Consider the following 17,156-nt stretch of genomic DNA (forward strand, 5'->3'; position numbering starts at 1 on the left):
GAGCTGTTAAACACATTAATAAAACACCTGTTTAGGATCAAATCATTGATATAAAAACGTATTGATCATTAGTTTCTGTTCAGTTTGTCCACGCTGAGTTTCACCTCTGCTGTTGCTAATCAATAACTGAGGACGGACGTGTCCTCATTCTGCTGTCCTCACTGCGTCCCAGCAGTCACAGCGGGATGATCGGCAGCACTGCTGAGGACAGTGGACGAGTGTATTTGTGTGGAAACGGCTCCATCTCGTGTCCAGTTTGCAGCAGTGCTGCACCCAGCTCATCTTCATCACACTCAGCAGATGAAGAATCAGATCAATGAACTCTAATCAATATTTTTGTAGCTGTGACATCACATTAACGTGAGAAAATCGAGTGCATAAAATGAGAAAAAGTGGATTCTGAAGATTTGATGAGTGAAAACTGAAAGGAGCGTTTTAGCGAGTACTTTTACTGCTGATACTTTCAGTACATGTTGCTGGTGATACTTCTGTAGGAGTATTTTTACTCTGTGATATTTCTACTTTTACCTCCGTTAAAGTGACAGTTTGTCAGCTTCATGTCATCCACCTGCAGTGTGTGAGTCGTTCAGCAGGCGAGGATGCTCATTGGTCGGTGCGTGCTGTGAGGCGAGCCGTGATTGGCTGAGCAGCCTGTGCTCGGTGGACAGACTGCAGACAGAAAGACGCAGGCGGGCTGAAGCTGCAGACGACAGGCAGGCTGACTCCAGGTCAGCAGGATGGGCTCCAGCAGCTCCAGCGTGGACGACGTCCCGAGCGGCCAGCAGCTCATGCAGGAAACTGGATGTGAGTTCAGACATTTTTACCTTCAGCTGCTGCTTCTGAGACACTTTGAGGACCACTGGAAGAGAGTTTAATCTTTAGACTAAAGTTAACTTCTGTCAGTCTTTAAAAAGCTGGAAAAAGCCTCCATGAGTCATCGCAGCTGTTCGATCTGTTAAAGTCTGACCTGAATCCAAACACACTGAAGGACGGCGACAGCTGAGAAACATGAAGCCACAGCTGGCGGAAAGGACGCGTCCTGCTGCACTTCATCTGCTTTTTTAAAGTCAGCGACAGAAAACACAGCGAGCACAATCACACAGACATTCACTGAAATCTGATTACTCACAAACACTTTTTACAGTGTGTCATAAAGCTTCTGTTGACTGTTTACGTCCTCAACAGATCAGTCGTTCGTATCTGTTATCAGTGCTTCACACCTTTAAACTAGGTTTTCTATTAACTGATCTTCTATACACAGCTGAAAATAACTTAACTTTACTGTAAAATTACTATAATTTAATTTGCCTGAATAGTCCTGAACATGTTTCTATCATTCATATTTAACATTTCTGATGATTTTCATTTAGGATTTTGGACAATCAAATAATGTCTGTTATTTTCTCTACAATCATATTTTTAACATACAGCCAAAATAAGGAAAATAGTATTAAAAATAACAGATAAAAGAATGTAAGTATGAATGAATTTGTACCATTTCTTGCAGTATTAGCACTAAAATAAATGAACATGCTAACTGTGTGTGTGTGTGTGTGTGTGTGTGTGTGTGTGTGTGTGTGTGTGTGTGTGTGTGTGTGTGTGTGAGCAGCACAGTGGGTGTTGTTAAACTCATCAGTTGCGTTTCATCTGCTGTTTATCTCAGTCTGAGTGTGGACACCCTGAACTGTCCTCACTGATAAAGACGCTGGAGGACGTCCAAACCTTCACTGTGCTGCTTCGCTCAGGAGCGACTGTTTGTCTCTCAAATTGTCCCAAACAAATGCTCTATTTCATCAAAAAAACTGCAGCAAACAGCTGTTTGAGGAACCCTTTAAACATGAAACTAGATATTTATGAGCTATCTATAAATAGTTCATCTTCAGTGGGAACCAATGAGCTTGAAGCTGAAAGCTACAGACAGGAAGTCGGTTAATTTTTATAAAAATCAGCTTCCTGTGGAGAAATTACCCGTCACAATCCACCTCTTCATTTACTCATTTACTGGTTGAAAGCTCTGTTTTGACTGGCTGGAGGAGAGGCTGATCCTCTGTGCTGTTAACGTCTCTAACCAATCAAACGTTGTCTTCGCTCCAGTCTCTGCTGCCACCATCCTTCGTCTCTACGAGAGGTTTGAGTTCCTGGACAAAGACAAGAGTGGACAGCTCAGGTTGGTCACAGCTTCTCTGATAAACCACAAACTGAGACAAAATGAACAGAGAAAGTCCGAAGCTAACAGTTATTCTGGTGATTGGGTTGATGATTTCTTGCCTTCATGAAGGTTTCGAAGTTCTATTTTGGAGAGGCGTTGATTCAGCTCATTAGTTTCTGATGCTGTTGGATGACGTTATGCTGACATCAGCGGCTTCGTGGCGTTAGCGTACTAAAAGCTTTCTGTCTGCGTCTCAGGCCTCAGGACTTCGGAGCACTTCGGGAACTGGCCCTGAACCCCATCGGAGACAGAATCATCAGCAGCTTCTTCTCTCCGGGGTACGGCAGCCTGCTCATGCTTCTGCTTTCAGACTGCATTAGATTAGAAAATTAAAGAACCGCAATGCTGTTCTCTTCAGTTTTAGACCTTTAACGACATCACACAGACACTTACTTTACGTACATATTGACTGACTTCTTCTGCTGCCCGGCAGCTTTATGTTCAGTCGTGTAAACCATCACATTGTTATTTGTGTTGGTTTTGAATCACAAAGCTGTCTGAAGCAGATCAGATGGAGGACAATTATGACTTATGAACAGATTCACTCCTTCATATGGCAAACGTAACTCACTCACAGCCGCTCATGTTTTATCCTGTGTTTTGTTAGTTACTGTGAACAGGAAACAGGAAACATTTCCCTTTCCTGTCTCTCTCTCTCCAGACAGGAAACAGTGGACTTCACCTCCTTCGTCCGGATTCTGGCTCATTTCCGGCCTTCAGAAACAAACCGAACCCAGAAGGAACCGGCCAAGAGCAGCACCAGGAAACTCAAATGTTGGTCCAGTTTGGCATGTTATGCCTCAACTTTTCATTTCTAGACCTCTGATGCACTTAGCTCCTCTCAGAAAATGATTTAATAGCTGTCTGTCTGTGTGTTCAGTTGCTTTCCAGTTATATGATCAGGACAGAGATGGAAAGATTTCCAGAGCGGAGCTTCTTCAGGTCTGTAGCTCTTTAACTCATCACTGTCTCTGCACTGACGTGGTTTGTGACAGAACATCAGTACTTCACCACACTGAGTTCCTGCAGTGCAAAAAGCTGACGACTGCAACAAAAAGTTTGTCGGTTTGAAAATCCAAAAAACATTAAAGTGAAACTGAAAATTGAAATCATCTCCTCAAAGGTCTTCGACATAATTCTATCATTCTCATCCTTATTAAGTTGAAGTACGATAGGAGATGTCCTCCAGAGCAATCTGTTCGGGCAACCGAACTAGTTCTATCACAAGGAATGACAGGAACATATAATCGTGTATCGTCTGTATAGAAATGAAGCGATATATTATCTCTACTGATTATGTGTGTGATTATGAGAGGAACCAAGTAAATAAAAAAAGAAAACAGGGCCCAGGATCAACCCCTGAGGTGCACCACAAGTAAGTTTTGTGGACGAGGAAATGAAGCTTCTAGATTCTACAGAAAAATGTCTGTCAGAGAGATCTGAACTACTTGATTACTGATCAGTTGTAAATCACAGGTGTTACGGGCGATGCTGGGGATACAGGTGACGGAGGAGCAGCTGCAGAGCATCGTCGAGCGAGCCATCCAGGAGGCCGACCTGGACAAAGACGATGCCATCTCCTTCGACGAGTTCCGAAAGGTCAGAGGGTCGACTCGGAGAATTGGGGTTATTAATCTGAATGTTGCTGTTTGTGTTCCTCAACTTTTCTTTGATTAAAACTCTTCAAACATCTTTCAACAATGAAATAAACTCTAAATATTAAATGTCCAAAAAGATGACGAACATCCTGAAGGGGACACTCCAAATGTCTCAGGGTATCAATAGAAAAGTAAAGTAACATAACTTAAAATTTGAGTTATTATCATTATTATTATTTTGTTTTCAGTCACTGGAGAAAGTGAACATCGATCACAAGATGAGTATTCGCTTCCTGAGATAAAGACACAACCTGCAAACATTTTTCCAGCCCACGACGGTCGGAAACAGTCTGAAGAGCTGCTAAAACCTGCAAGACGGGACAAGATGGGAATGAGTGATTAAGAACGACTGAAGAATAATCTTTTAATTAGAATAGAAAAGCCTCAGGAGTCCATCATGGTACAGGAAGGCGCTGACACCGAGCACCACTAGCAGCACTGACACATGGATGAGGGGGGACAGGGGTAAACTTCTCGTCTTCCACCCAGGATTCAGTTCTGTAAGGGTACAGAAAAACCACCACTACCACTGAACATCCAACAACCAGAAAACCAGCTCGGCATGTCAGAGTAGAACTCGATCAACGACTCTCTGCGAAATGATGCTCACAGAGAAGAAACGCTGACAAAATGTCCACCTGCAGCCTCCACAGGGATGATTTCAGAGACAGTGTGAGAGAAGAGGACAGTCTAACCAAAGACAAACCAACATTTAAAAGGTTTTCAGTCTGAGCATTTCGGCTTGAACCTGCTTGTTCATGTTTAAATGATTGTAAAGGTTGGAACCGACCGCCTACCACAAGGAACTGTGCTCTTCAGTGTCCGATTGTGTGCATTTAGTCTTAAATAAATACCTTTAAACTCATGTCTTGTATCAGTGATTTTTACTTTGTCAATCACAGTCTCCTTCTTCAGATTAGAAACTGGACAAAGTTCAGTGTGCCAGCGCCTTAAAGCCTGGTTGACCATCGGCGTTCCAGTTCATTCAAAAGGTTTAATCCATGAGTCCAAGCTTCCCAAAATACAGGTGTGTCCACATACTTTTGGCCATGTAATGTACATGAAAGGTGATGAAGAAGTTGAATGTAAAGTTAATGTATTTTTATTTCAGCCTTAGAAAACATGGTCACAGAAAGAGTGCTGTAATTCCTGTTTTTCACCACTAGGTAAAGCTGTTGCTGGATATTTCTTCTCTGGCAGCCAATGGTGTAACAGCTGGAGAAGATTAGAGAAACATTCAGTCGTCCTCTCAAACTCAAATCCTCATTTCTTTAAATTCTTTCTCATATGAAATAATTAAAGAATAATAAAAATTAAATTTCTATCGAAGCCATGTCCGTCGGTAGCTTCCATCGTGGATTTGTTCTGTGTTGTCGACGTTCTTCTTTGAGTAGATCTTGAGCCCCGAGAAGAAAAACTCAGTAGGTTTTCATCTAAACATGTGAGCTCATTTCTCTCAGCTACCTCCTCCTCTTCCTCTCTGGCTGAAGATCAGTCAGGTGATGAAATCCTGCAGACTTTGGGTCTTGAAGACACATGGAGATGAAAATCCAGATCAAAATGTTCAAGAACCCACATTTGATCCTCAAATCTCAACCCCTGTTTTTGATCTGTGAAAAAATCCATTGAAGCACCACCCAGCGAGCACACTGAGTGTCTCAAATCAAACATACCCACGGTGAGACCAGCAGGCAGATGCTGGGTCTGACTGACAGGCTCGAGGCGGATCCTCCAGCACTGACTCACGTAGGAACTCCTACCTTTCTCCAGGTGTGCACCACCTTTCTGAGAAACGCTGCGTTGTGAAAGTGTCCTGATGCCTCTGTGGTAAATAAAACGGGACGATGCAGCTTCATGTGGGCTGAAGCATCCAACAGCGTGCACACAATACGAATATGAAACATTTTCTTTAACTGACCTGTTTTTATTTTCATCAAAATCCTTTTTCACACACGTAATTTTACTTTGAGTGACAGATTGTTGAACTCTTTCCTTCCCTCCTCCATCCAAACTGAAAGTGTGACAGGAATCAAACAGAATTCACACAACAAACGTTAGTGCTGGACGGAGCCGGGCGTCGTTCTCCATGCGTTAGACCGAGCCCGGCGTCGGTTCTTCTCTAAGCTTTCTTCGGCATGCAGGCGATGAGCAGCCAGTACACCGAGTAGCAGGTTCCTGTAGAGGACACGCGAATAACAAAGACATCAGAGGACACTTCTCAGTACTTCTTTTAGCTTATCTGTTCATAGTTTTTAGTAGCTCAGCAATGAATTCTTCAGCTTAATACCTTTCTAGACTAAAAGCATGTTTGTGTGTATTTCTGAGAAATAATCCGACACATCTCTCATTGAACCATCAAACCTTTGGGAATCAGTTTTTGGCTTGTTGAGTTTACAGTCTGCAGACTTTCTGCTAACGCAGTTTGTTCTGAAAGGTCACCAAAGTGGTTTCAGATGGTGTTTAATGAAACTGTAACGTCCCTCTCAGACACGTTATCACCCTGAACGTTATTTATTCATCACCCACATGTGAGCTGTGATGTCACTTCCTTCGTTGACCTGATGTGACTGTACTTTAACTTTGTCACATGGACACTTAAAAACTCTGTATCTGTCAGTCAAACTGGACGTCCTGGGTTGCATTTCGTCTTTTATTTTGAAGGGCAGATTGCACGTCGACATTTTATTTTGGCAGCTTTCCACATCAAACTTCTGAATTTCTTCCTCAGACGTCTGAATGTTACCTGCTAAACTTATTGTCATGGTTGCCCGGTAGAGCAGGACATCACTGGTTCCTCCCTTGATGTGGACTGGCAACCCGTTGTCCTCCTGTAACCATAGAAACCACACAGTGAAAGCTGTGTATGCTAATGCATTAGTATTGAGCTAATATTGCTCAACACAGCATGCTAACCGGAGGTGTGGTGGTGCTTTTACGCAGGTATATGACATGTTTTCTGTGCCTGATGGGAAGTGCTGCCTGAAAGACAAACTCAAGGAAGAAATGTCCCTCATTGCTGTCTTCATATAATCAGACCCTCATACAACAAAGCTACAGACATGACGGTGCATTATTAAACCGTCTGTCTGTCTCTGCCAGTCTGGAGCTGGACGGAGACGTTTGTCCAGAAGGAGCTGAAGAAGCCCTTTTACAGACGTGTTTCAGTGGAACTTGGCTGAGTGGTCGCATTAGACAATCCTCTGTAAGTCCTCCTTTGTTTCTTGTTCCGGCCTCAAACTGTTTGTGGCCTCATGTTTCATGATGCTGAGGTGAAATAACGACTGCCTGCAGCTGCAGGATGTGGAGGATCTGAGCTCCTTCTTTACCTTCTGGAAATGTTCAGGGTTCAGGTTTAGGTTCAGGTTCAGGTTCAGGTTCAGGTTCAGGGTTCAGGGTTCAGGGTTCAGGGTTCAGGGTTGAGGGTTAGGTTCTGTACTGTCATGCTACCTGGAAGAGCTTCTGGGCCTCGGGGACCTTGTTCTTCAGCTGTCTGGCAGAGCTGCTGAAAGCACGTCCGGCCAGAAGTGGAACTTTCTGGAAACACAAAGAAACGAGAAGCTCAGTTAGGGAAAACAGGGACAGGACGGAGGAAAGGTGAAAGGTTAGAGACGCCCGAACTGTGAGGAGATCTCTGTCGTAGCTTCCTGTTGACCAACAGTGAAGATTTAAAGGTCACATGTCCAAACTCGCCGTCTCTGGAGCTGACGTCACGTCACAGCTCCGATTCATGAGGACAACAAACTGATATATTCATGACTATGTTTCCATTAGCGTGTAATCACTTGGACGTGAGTAACGGGCGGTGAGGCGACGGTTTTCAGCTGGCTGCATTCTGAAACTTCACCACTAGGTGTCACTAAATCCTCCACACTGGACCTTTAAGCTGCTGTCAATGAAACCTTCTGCAGGTTTCTCACATTTTTGCTTCCTTGCGTTGATATTGGCGACGTTTCCTCTGCAAGTTTTATATCATGACCTAACTAACTGTGCTTTGGGACAATAACAGACCGTCACCAGTTTGCCAGATAAATCATATTATCACTCAAATTGTGGGTGTCAGTCACCATTTTATTAAAATAAACAGAAAATACATTTTCTGTCTCAGGCCTCTGGTTTCAAACCTTCTACATTTCCTCTAATTGATTTTCTGTTTGACGATTTGCTTTCAGTGTCTTTGAAAGTCGCTCAATGATCTGATCTGAAGTCTGTTGAACCTGTGATAGTTCAGCCTGCAGAACGACTCGCTGCGATGCTGAAGCGAGGCAGGTGAAACACGGGAAAGTGACTGTGAGCTTCTATCAGCTCTGGTTTCCAGACTGGTTCCAGCTGGAGCCTCACTGGTTACTGTGGTGACTGGAAACTAAAAACCTGAAAACTCTCTGTTCCTTTTTCCACCACACAGGATGTGATCAGAGTCAGGAGTGAAACTGAGGCCAGTCTGACTCTCACCATATCATCACGTCATCATCGTCATCGTCATCATCATCATCATCATCATCATCATCATCATCAGCAGCAGCAGCAGCAGCAGCAGCAGCAGCAGCAGCAGCAGCTCAGTGAACAGCTCTAAAAACCAGCGAGAAGCAGCTCGACGCTGATGTTTGAACGGCGTCTGGTGACGAGTTCAGGCTGAAGGTTTGAGCTGTCATTGGTCTGCTGAGCTGACGCTCTGCGGTCCAGCTCCGGACCAAACTTCTGTTTCCACTTTGACGTTTTAAGATTATTTTTGACCACGTTAGCTGGTCGTCTGTTTGAGATGACATCGTTAACGAGCTTTAACGAGCACAGCTGAGCTTCCTGCCAAACATCAGCTCGTACCTGTACTGAAAATATGTTCAATATAGAGTCGAATAAGATCAGAAACATTAGGAAATATCTCAGCATTAAGACGACGAGGCCGATAATCAGTGTTTGTAAAGGTCTTTTAAACAAAGTTGTCTTTTTTAATGCGTTCGAATCTGAGTGAACGAAGACATTTGGGTGATTTTTGAGACTCTCGTAGAAATTCAATATTCTACAAACCTGCAAAGTGTTTTCAGTCAGCTTAAAGAGGAAATGAAGGTTTTCATGGAGGTTTTGGTTTAGATTCATTCATACCAGCGAAAACCAGGATTCATGTTTTCTGGTTTGTGGCACAGAAGCATGTGAGAGGTCACCTGTGGACTCTTCCTCACCTGTGGACTCTTCCTCACCTCAGACTCAAACAAACCTCCAGGAGCTGAACACTGATTGGCCGAGTGAAACAGTTCAGCTGTCGTCTCCTGCAGCCGCCTGTCGCTTTAAGAAGCTGCCTGACTTTTTAACCGACTACCAAGGTCACATCAGGCCTCTGTGGCTGTGACTGACACACCCCACAGCCAATCACAGCCTCCGAACCTGACACTTCTGTCTGCAGGCACGGCCATTGGTTTGAGTTACGACCAGATCTGGGGGGGGGGGGGGGGGGTCTCGTGGTCTGTGAGACCTTGACGAAGAGGAGCTCGCTCTCCTCTGAGCTGTTGACCAATGAGAGAGAGCCTCTGCTGTGCCGTTTGTCTCCTTTAACTCAAACATTACTGCGTCCTCTTGACATCCCAGTGTTTAAAATGTGTCCGACCAATCACAACACAGCAGAGCGGCAGCAAACCAATAGAAACAAAGCCAAAAAGAAACTGTTCCACCAAAAGCAGTCCAAAGACATTCACCAGCAGCAGGTTTGAGGCCTCCCACCGAGCAGGTAGCCAATCAGACTGTAGGATAACGGGCCGGCCAATCAGATGTCAGCTGTGTTAGCTCTGCTGAATGCAGATATTTACATTCTGGAAACGATTCTCAGTGTGAAATTAACCTGCAGATTTCTGTCCGTGATCAATAAATGTTAGAGTCACTTCTGCACAGCTGGCCAATCAGCAGATCTGACTGTTGGACCTTTGCTTCCAGAGAACTGTTGATTGGACGATAAAACTCAAGCGGGAAAAGGTGAAATAACTCAGTTTTTACATTATTTAAAGACAAAAATCTGCATCAGAAAGAAGCATGTTAGCTAAAATATGACGCATCAGCTTTCTGTGTGTGTGTGTGTGTGTGCGTGTGTGTGTGTGTGTGTGTGTGTGTGTACGTGCTGAGCTGCACTGTCTTCAGGTCACCGTCATGGCTGCAGACAGTATTTATAGAGCAGAACCGTCCGGCACTGTGAGGCCCAGCGGCCACAGACAGAATAAAGGAGCCGCAAACGTCCGACCCCTCGTCCCGGTGCAAAGGTCAGGCCCTGCTCGCTCCTCCTGCACAAACTCCCGCTCACTCGCTCCTTTCTTACCTTTTATCAGCTGGATCGAGTCCCGAGGCTTCAGACAAACAAACAGAGAGAAAAGAGAAGTTTGAGCAGCGAGACGGAAAACAAAAGAGTCGTAGTTACCAGCAGGTGGTTCATGTCTGAGGCGGCGTGTCGAGCGGCTGCGTCTGGCTTCAGTCGAGCAAGGACGGACACACACACACACACACACACACACACACACACACACACACACACACACACACACACACACACACACAGTATCAGTGTTTCTGAATCTCTGCCAAACTACGATCTGCTGCAGAGGCCAAACTGTCTGCGCTCGGCAGCACAGGAAGCAAACAGATTGTATTAACGCTGCTGGAGCGCGAGCGTTTCACTTCACGCACATTCCACCTTCATGAGAGCTCGCTGTGTTTTCGGAGAGCTCGCTGTGTTTTCGGAGAGCTCGCTGTGTTTTCGGAGAGCTCGCTGTGTTTTCGGTGGACCTGCTCCAGGAGGCGACTCTGAAGGCTCTGCAGGGCGAATCAGAGCTGAGCTGACTCTGATGCTCGTCTGCAAACCTCCTGATGTGTTTATGTCACAGTTTGCACAAAGATCATTCAGATCTCTGACTGAAGGACGAGTCGACTCATCAGAAGTTACTTACTGTACTCAAAGTATCCACAAGTAGAAGTACTCATTCTGTACTGAATCTCTGATGCATGGGTGGCACGGTGGGACAAGTGGTGACACTGCCACCTCACAGCTAGAAGGTCCCAGGTTTGATTCCCGCCACCATGCTTTAGGTGCCTGCTGCTCGAGGAAAGGGGCCTTTCTGTGTGGAGTTTGCATGTTCTCCCCGTGTTCACCTGGGGTATCCTCCATACAAAACTCACCACCTGACCAGTGGTGACAACAGGAACTGGGTCCCCGGGCGCCGCTGTCGGCTGGCAGCCCACCGCTCCTGGTCTGCCGCGAAGGAAGGACGTGACGGGATGGGTTTAACACGGAGAATAATAATCTCATTAAGCATGGCGTGTCAGATCACGTGATGGAGTAGAAAGACGCGTAAAATGGAAGAACTTCAAAATTATACACAAGTACAGTACTTGAGTGAGAGTATTTCGCACCACTGGCAGGCAGACGCAGTAAATCTACTACAAATACACATTCAGCATCAGCTTCCTGTTAAACGTCATGTACAGAGTGGTGGAAAATCCCGTTTCTGACACCTGTCAGGTGTGTCTGAGCTCACACACACACACACACACACACACACACACACACACACACACACACACACACACACTCTCTCTCACTTCTTCTTTGTGCGAGGCGCTGCAGAGACGCTCTGACAGCCGCTCGGTGCAGCAGCAGCTCTCCGGTGAGTTCCTCTGATCTCTGTTTGTCTGACTTTCTCTTCGGATTCAAAGGAAAAACTTTATTTTAGAGACTTTTTAAATATTTATTTTCAGTCAATTTAAAGCCTGGTGTGATGAACAGCTTCACTAATACTGCAGTATCAGCAGTGAAAGTACACGAGTACAAACCAACGCTGTGTAAAAGTTATTTGTGCATCGTGTTGATATTATATTGATCGATTGATCTCTGTCTGCTGTTCGATCAGCTCACCTCTGATCATGGTGGAGATGTGGTGCTCAGCGCTGCTGCTCAGTCTGAGTCCTGCGGTTGTGCTTCTGCTGCAGCTTCCTGACTGCGCCGCCACACAGGAGGGACACTGGGAGGACTACAAATATGGCCGCCGGGACTCCGAGACAAAGCAGCACTGCTCCTGGAAATGCCTCCAGTTCACTTTGCAGTGGCCTGCAGGGTTCTGTCAGGTGAGCTTCATCATCATCATCATCATCATCATCATCATCATCATCATCATCAATGCCAATCATGTTAAAACAGCTGACAAGATGGAGGCATTAGTTCCTGAGGAGCAAGAAAGGAGGGAGGAAGGAAGGAAAAGAGGAAGCAGGAAAGAAATTAGAAGGTAGGAAAGGAAACAAGAGGGTAGAAAAGGACAAGGATAGATAGTGGAGGAAAGGAGGAGGTAAGGAAAGAAGAGATGGTGTAGGAAACTAAGTAAAGGAGGACATAAGGAAAGAAGAAGAGGAATTAAATAAGGATGTATGGAAAGAAAGGGTGAGGGCATAAAAGGAAAGTAGGAGTAAAGAGGAAAAAGGAAATAGGGTGTGGAAAGATGGCAAGGAAGAAGGAAATAAGGATGTAGTGGAGAAAATGGGGAGGTGGAGAAGGAAATAAGGAGAGAGACATTTGAAGGAAAGAAATAAGGAGACAAGAAAAAACAAAACAAAAGTTTTAAAAAAATCTATATTTACATTAGAAGAAACAGGGAAGGAAGGAAACAAGGGGGTAGGTGAGGTAAGGTTGAGGTAAGGAAGGAAAGAAGAGGTAGTGAAGTAACAGAGGAAGCAGATAAGGAAGTAAAGGGTAAAGTAAGCAAGGAAATGAGAGGATGGGGAGGAAAAATGTTGGGAGAAAAAAGTACAGGGAAGAAGGACAAAAGGAAGGAAATGAGATAAGGGAAGAAAGGGAGAACTCAAGAAGGAAAGGAAGGAAGGGAAGAGGCCATGAAGGAAATTAGGAGGTAAGGGAGGAAATGAGGGGATAGCAAATGAAAGGAGGAGGTGGAGAAGGAAAGACAAGGACAAGGAAGGAAAACAACAATATAGGGAGGAAAAAGTACAGTGAAGGAGGGCGTAAGGAAGGAAGTGAGGAAGTAGGACACACTGATTCAGACTCCTTCCTTGTTTCCTTCCTTCAGTCTTTGGACAAAAAGGATCTCTGCCGGATCCCTCAGAGTGTCAACAGCTGGACGATCCACGGTCTTTGGTGAGTGTCACACATTCAGGTCCTTCAAGCTTCAGCACGAGACAAAGCATCAAAGGTGAGGACAGAGGACAGAGGACACATATAGTCAACATAAAGCAAAGTTTAGGACCTGAAACGCAGAGTTCAGGACCTGTGAAGACCGAGTCATTCAGAGCCACATTCAGAGTCCTGAACCGGACTCCTGCTGGACCTGGTCTAAGGTTTCGGTCTGGACTCATTTGGTCTCGTGTCTCTGCCTGCAGGCCCTTGCGGGTGTTTCGTTGCTGCAACTGCTGGCCGATATTCCACTCTGACATCCAGGTGAGTCCCAGTCAGGGTCGGCTCACCTTGTTACCTGAGACGTCCAACATCTGGGGACAGACGTTATCTGAGGCTGAGAGCTGATTGGCTGATGTTGTGTCTTCCAGGAGCTGGAAGCAGAGCTGAATGAACATTGGCCATCCTTACTGAAAATAAAATCCAGCTTCCACTTCTGGTATGAAATGTTATCGTGGATTCATCCGCCGCTGAAAGTAGTCCCAAACAAGTTCACTTCTTCCTCCTGTTTGTCTGATAAAAGCCTCAGTGAGCAGGTGTTTTAAGGAGGAACCAATGAGACACAGTCAGGAAGCCAGACAGGAAGCCAGACAGGAAGCGCTAAGAGATGACTGAACACATCGTTGGTTTGAGGTCGAACACGAGATTTGTTGATCGGAAAACAGAAAATAACACAGACTGAACAGACGGTCGCTCTGAGCTCTGACGTTGACTTTAGATGAACTCAGACCATAATTAGCATGTGGCTACGGTGTCTCAGCGTGAGCGTGTTGGTGTGTTTGTGTGGAACAGGAGGGACGAGTGGGACAAACATGGAACATGTGCAGCCTGTGTGGAAGGCATGAACTCTCCGCTGAGATACTTCCAGATGTGCCTGAAACTACGAGGACGGTTTGACGTCCACAGGTCTGTTCACACGTTTCCTCTCAATGATGTGAATGTGTCCGTGATAACGTGGAGCTTTGGACTGTTGGACCAAACAAACATGGTGAAGGCGTCACTTTGGGCTCATTGTGACCACTTTTCTCAATGTTTCCGAAGCAAACGATCGATCGATCGATCGATCGTTGGAGAAAGGACGCCTTGGTCCTTGGTGGGTTTTTTGTGTATGAATCAAACACTGCTGAGAAAAGATGGCGACTATCACTAAAGCATTGTGGGTTCTCTCTGCAGGTTGCTGGAGGACGCCGGCATCACTCCGTCCTGCGATCGACTCTACAAGGTAACCACACGCTGAGAGTTGAAGGACCTCTAAACACCCAAACTTTAACCTCTAAAGTGAGCTTTTGTTTACAGTCTCAGCTGTTTGTGAGCGTCTGTTCCCTCAGGAGCTGCTTTATGGTTAATGTCTCTGCTGTGTTGCTGGAGGTGGTGGAGGTTCATCAGGTCCTGGCTCCACACCTGGGCGACAGACACGAGATCCAGTGTGTTACAGATGAGCAGGTGAGACCTTCCGTCTTCACCTGTGCGTTAGTCGAGTCCAATCGGTGACGTGAAGTGAGCTGAAGATCAACGTGACCTTTGAAGACGTCAACTTGGATAAGTTTTCCAACCTTTCATGGTCAGAAACAACACATTAGTCAAGAAAGATGTTTTCGTTTCACACCTAAAAACTTTATTACTGATCAATCAGTCGATTATTTTCCTGATGAATCTTTCAGGACATAAAACACCAGACAAGTTTCCAGAGTTGACATCTTCAAAAGTCTTTTGTCCAGAGCTAAAAAACATTCAGCCATAAAACACAAAGAAAAGCAGCAAACATCCACATGAGAAGCTGTGACCACAGAATGTTTGTATCGTTGCCAATTCATCATCTGACAACCAGCTTATTGTTTCACCACAGTCGTCTGATTGGCTGACTGCTGACACGTGGGGTCACATGGACGCAATTAGAAACACTCGCTGTGTTTCCAGCCGCTCTAATAACATAACTCTGTCCAGACAAAAGCCTTCAGCCCGGTCAGGTCTCGAAAAGTCGAGAGATTTGACTGCAGCTGTGAAAAAGAGCGAATGATGAGGTCAAAAACAGCAGATCGATCAAAGCGAACCGAATGACTGGGCCTCGAGCCCCCGTCATTCATCGATCACCCAAACAGGGTCAGACATGTTGAAACTTTCCCAAACCTCTGACAGAACATAAATCTCCCTGTATCACTGATGCGGCATCTCGAGGTTGCGGCGCTGCTGTGGATTTGTCCGTCGGGACTCTCGTCTGGTTTGCACGACATGAGATCTGAAGTGAGTCCTTCCAAAACGTCCAGCAGTGACTTCCAGTGAAGTGTTTGCGCTCTGAGCCCAAATCCAGCAACACCAACCACCAATATTTCTACTGGCACACAAGAAAGATTCCTTTTATTTCATTAAGGCGTGAAGACCCGACTGTGAGGGAAGGAATGATCATTGGTTCTGCGCTGAAGGGAATCCGTTTCTGAGGGTTCAAAGGTGCTCAAAAACTCACAAAAAGCATTTTTCAACTAGATGTACAACATTCGGTCAAGAAAAAAGCCTGACTTCAAATTCAGTCGACTTTAATGCCTTTGTGATTAAAAGCTGTCAAAAGCTTGAGTTTTCCTTGAACAGCAGCGGATTTTGACGTTTCGCGCCACCTACTGGTGACAGGAAATGACATGTTTAACGCTTTGACTTACTCCTCCGAGCAGGTGGACCAGATCCACCTCAAGGAAGGTCTGAAAAGCCTTCAGACGTTGACGCTTTATTGTAAAGGCAGTGAGTTTTTATAGAACATCGTTGCCGTGGCCGCAGGAAAAATTTCGTCATGAAGAAAACATGAAGTTGTTGTTGAGGAGGTTCGAAAACTCAGGACACGTGGCACGAGCGTCAGGATTCTGCAGCTCAGATGTGGAAAAATGGCTCGATGGCATCTTGTACAAAACTTCAAGAAAGTTGACCTCAATGTTTAGCTTCATCTACATGTACGAAATTTGGTGGACACACGACTCACGTTCAGACTTACAAAAAAAGCCTCTTAAGGCCTGAACCCGACAGAAAGTCAGCCATTTTGAATCCATTTTGAAGCCGTGCTAGCACAGCAAATTTCAGCATCTTCGATAGCCAATCAGATCCTACTCACCTGATCGGAATAACGTCTTAACTTCAGATAAAGTCAGAGTGCAGAACGAGGCGCTCCTCACTGGAAGAACGAACGAAGAGAACTTAAGGACTAAAGCTGCGATCAGCGGCTGCAGAGGTCTTTAAAGGCCACGTGAGTCTGGTTTTACGATGCTGTTTTTAATCTCGACTCGTTACTTGCTTCCATGTGGCCAACGTGGCACAACTGCAACCACTAATCTCTAATGAGAAGCAGCGCTCATGTCACCGCCGTCCTCACAAACCTGTTTTCGCCGATTCGCCCTCTTAAACAACATGTTTTCATGACTCGTCTGTTGTTCTTTCCTAGTTTTGGGTTTAATTTGAAGTTTTGAGCTATCAGACGTTTTTATAGATGATTGTCTTCTGGCTGTTCTTCAGCAGCGTGACGGTGGCTGAATGTCGTCTCCCTCCACTGAAAAGACTTCTTCTTTGATTGTTATTAAATGTGATGAAGTCTGTAAATATGTGACACTCCTCCTCCTCCTCCTCCTCAGGACAGAGAGGTGTGGTTTCAGGTGAAGATCCCTCTGTCTCGCAACCTGACCGTCAGCTGTGACCACCGCACAGAGAGGGACACGTCGTCCCCGTCTGGCCCAGGACGGAGGGCCTCCCTGGGGCACCCCTGCCCTCCTCAGGTGCCCTTCTACTACTACCCCATAGACCACCAGCAGCCCCAGCGGCCCTGTGGCTGACAGCGCCTCCACAGCAGCTCGTCTTTATCGTTTTCAGGGAGGAACTCCGAACGTGAGGCTTTAAGACTAAAACGGCGGATCAACCAAAGTGTAACAGCTTGACGTGTAAAGAGATTTAAAGGATTCAAACCTGCTGTTAAATTTCGGCTTCCTTTCAATTTCAAGATGTTTAAAGACCTTTAAAGCTTTTAACGAGACACTGAAAGTGAGTCTGAGATTTTTTTTCTTGCCAACAAATCCCCCGAAAAAACAAAACCAGCAGTGAATGCTAACCGCTAACGGCTAACAGATACTGTTTGCCTATCACAGCCTGATGAACTTCTTCCTCTGAG

The 17,156-nt window shown here is 45.5% G+C and overlaps 3 protein-coding genes across 3 annotated transcripts; 2 read left to right on the plus strand and 1 right to left on the minus strand.

Moving 5' to 3' along the window:
• The first annotated feature begins 704 nt into the window (after positions 1-704).
• chp2 (calcineurin-like EF-hand protein 2) lies at positions 705-4,157 on the plus strand. The gene is made up of 7 exons (XM_070970866.1): positions 705-804; positions 2,095-2,167; positions 2,407-2,487; positions 2,871-2,983; positions 3,090-3,151; positions 3,686-3,808; positions 4,056-4,157. Exons 1-7 carry the CDS (start codon positions 738-740, stop codon positions 4,107-4,109), a joined length of 573 nt encoding a protein of 190 aa, XP_070826967.1. The 5' UTR covers positions 705-737; the 3' UTR covers positions 4,110-4,157.
• A 1,631-nt stretch (positions 4,158-5,788) lies between these two features.
• On the minus strand, positions 5,789-10,321 carry cox7a1 (cytochrome c oxidase subunit 7A1). Its single transcript, XM_070970826.1, has 4 exons — positions 10,262-10,321; positions 7,315-7,401; positions 6,611-6,695; positions 5,789-6,042 (listed from the first exon to the last, which is right to left on the minus strand). Exons 1-4 carry the CDS (start codon positions 10,274-10,276, stop codon positions 5,987-5,989), a joined length of 243 nt encoding a protein of 80 aa, XP_070826927.1. The 5' UTR covers positions 10,277-10,321; the 3' UTR covers positions 5,789-5,986.
• A 1,448-nt stretch (positions 10,322-11,769) lies between these two features.
• rnaset2l (ribonuclease T2, like) lies at positions 11,770-16,952 on the plus strand. The gene is made up of 8 exons (XM_070970952.1): positions 11,770-11,961; positions 12,915-12,982; positions 13,225-13,282; positions 13,390-13,457; positions 13,811-13,924; positions 14,192-14,240; positions 14,387-14,461; positions 16,627-16,952. The coding sequence occupies exons 1-8, from the start codon at positions 11,770-11,772 to the stop codon at positions 16,822-16,824; spliced, it is 822 nt and encodes a 273-aa protein (XP_070827053.1). The 3' UTR covers positions 16,825-16,952.
• The last annotated feature ends 204 nt before the right edge of the window (positions 16,953-17,156 follow it).

Source organism: Chaetodon trifascialis, chromosome 9 (assembly GCF_039877785.1).
Source record: "Chaetodon trifascialis isolate fChaTrf1 chromosome 9, fChaTrf1.hap1, whole genome shotgun sequence".
NCBI classification, from domain to species: domain Eukaryota; kingdom Metazoa; phylum Chordata; class Actinopteri; order Chaetodontiformes; family Chaetodontidae; genus Chaetodon; species Chaetodon trifascialis.

Excerpts from the sequence above, each read along its gene's own strand:
- chp2 (XM_070970866.1), top strand. The coding sequence starts at position 738 with ATGGGCTCCAGCAGCTCCAGCGTGGACGACGTCCCGAGCGGCCAGCAG. Across the intron at positions 805-2,094 it reads GCTCATGCAGGAAACTGGAT|TCTCTGCTGCCACCATCCTT; the intron begins GTGAGTTCAGAC and ends TCTTCGCTCCAG. Across the intron at positions 3,809-4,055 it reads CCTTCGACGAGTTCCGAAAG|TCACTGGAGAAAGTGAACAT; the intron begins GTCAGAGGGTCG and ends TTTTGTTTTCAG.
- cox7a1 (XM_070970826.1), bottom strand. Across the intron at positions 6,696-7,314 it reads AGGCCCAGAAGCTCTTCCAG|GAGGACAACGGGTTGCCAGT; the intron begins GTAGCATGACAG and ends CTATGGTTACAG. Across the intron at positions 6,043-6,610 it reads CATGACAATAAGTTTAGCAG|GAACCTGCTACTCGGTGTAC; the intron begins GTAACATTCAGA and ends TGTCCTCTACAG.
- rnaset2l (XM_070970952.1), top strand. The coding sequence starts at position 11,770 with ATGTGGTGCTCAGCGCTGCTGCTCAGTCTGAGTCCTGCGGTTGTGCTT. Across the intron at positions 11,962-12,914 it reads GGCCTGCAGGGTTCTGTCAG|TCTTTGGACAAAAAGGATCT; the intron begins GTGAGCTTCATC and ends TCCTTCCTTCAG. Across the intron at positions 14,241-14,386 it reads CCTGCGATCGACTCTACAAG|GTGGTGGAGGTTCATCAGGT; the intron begins GTAACCACACGC and ends GTGTTGCTGGAG.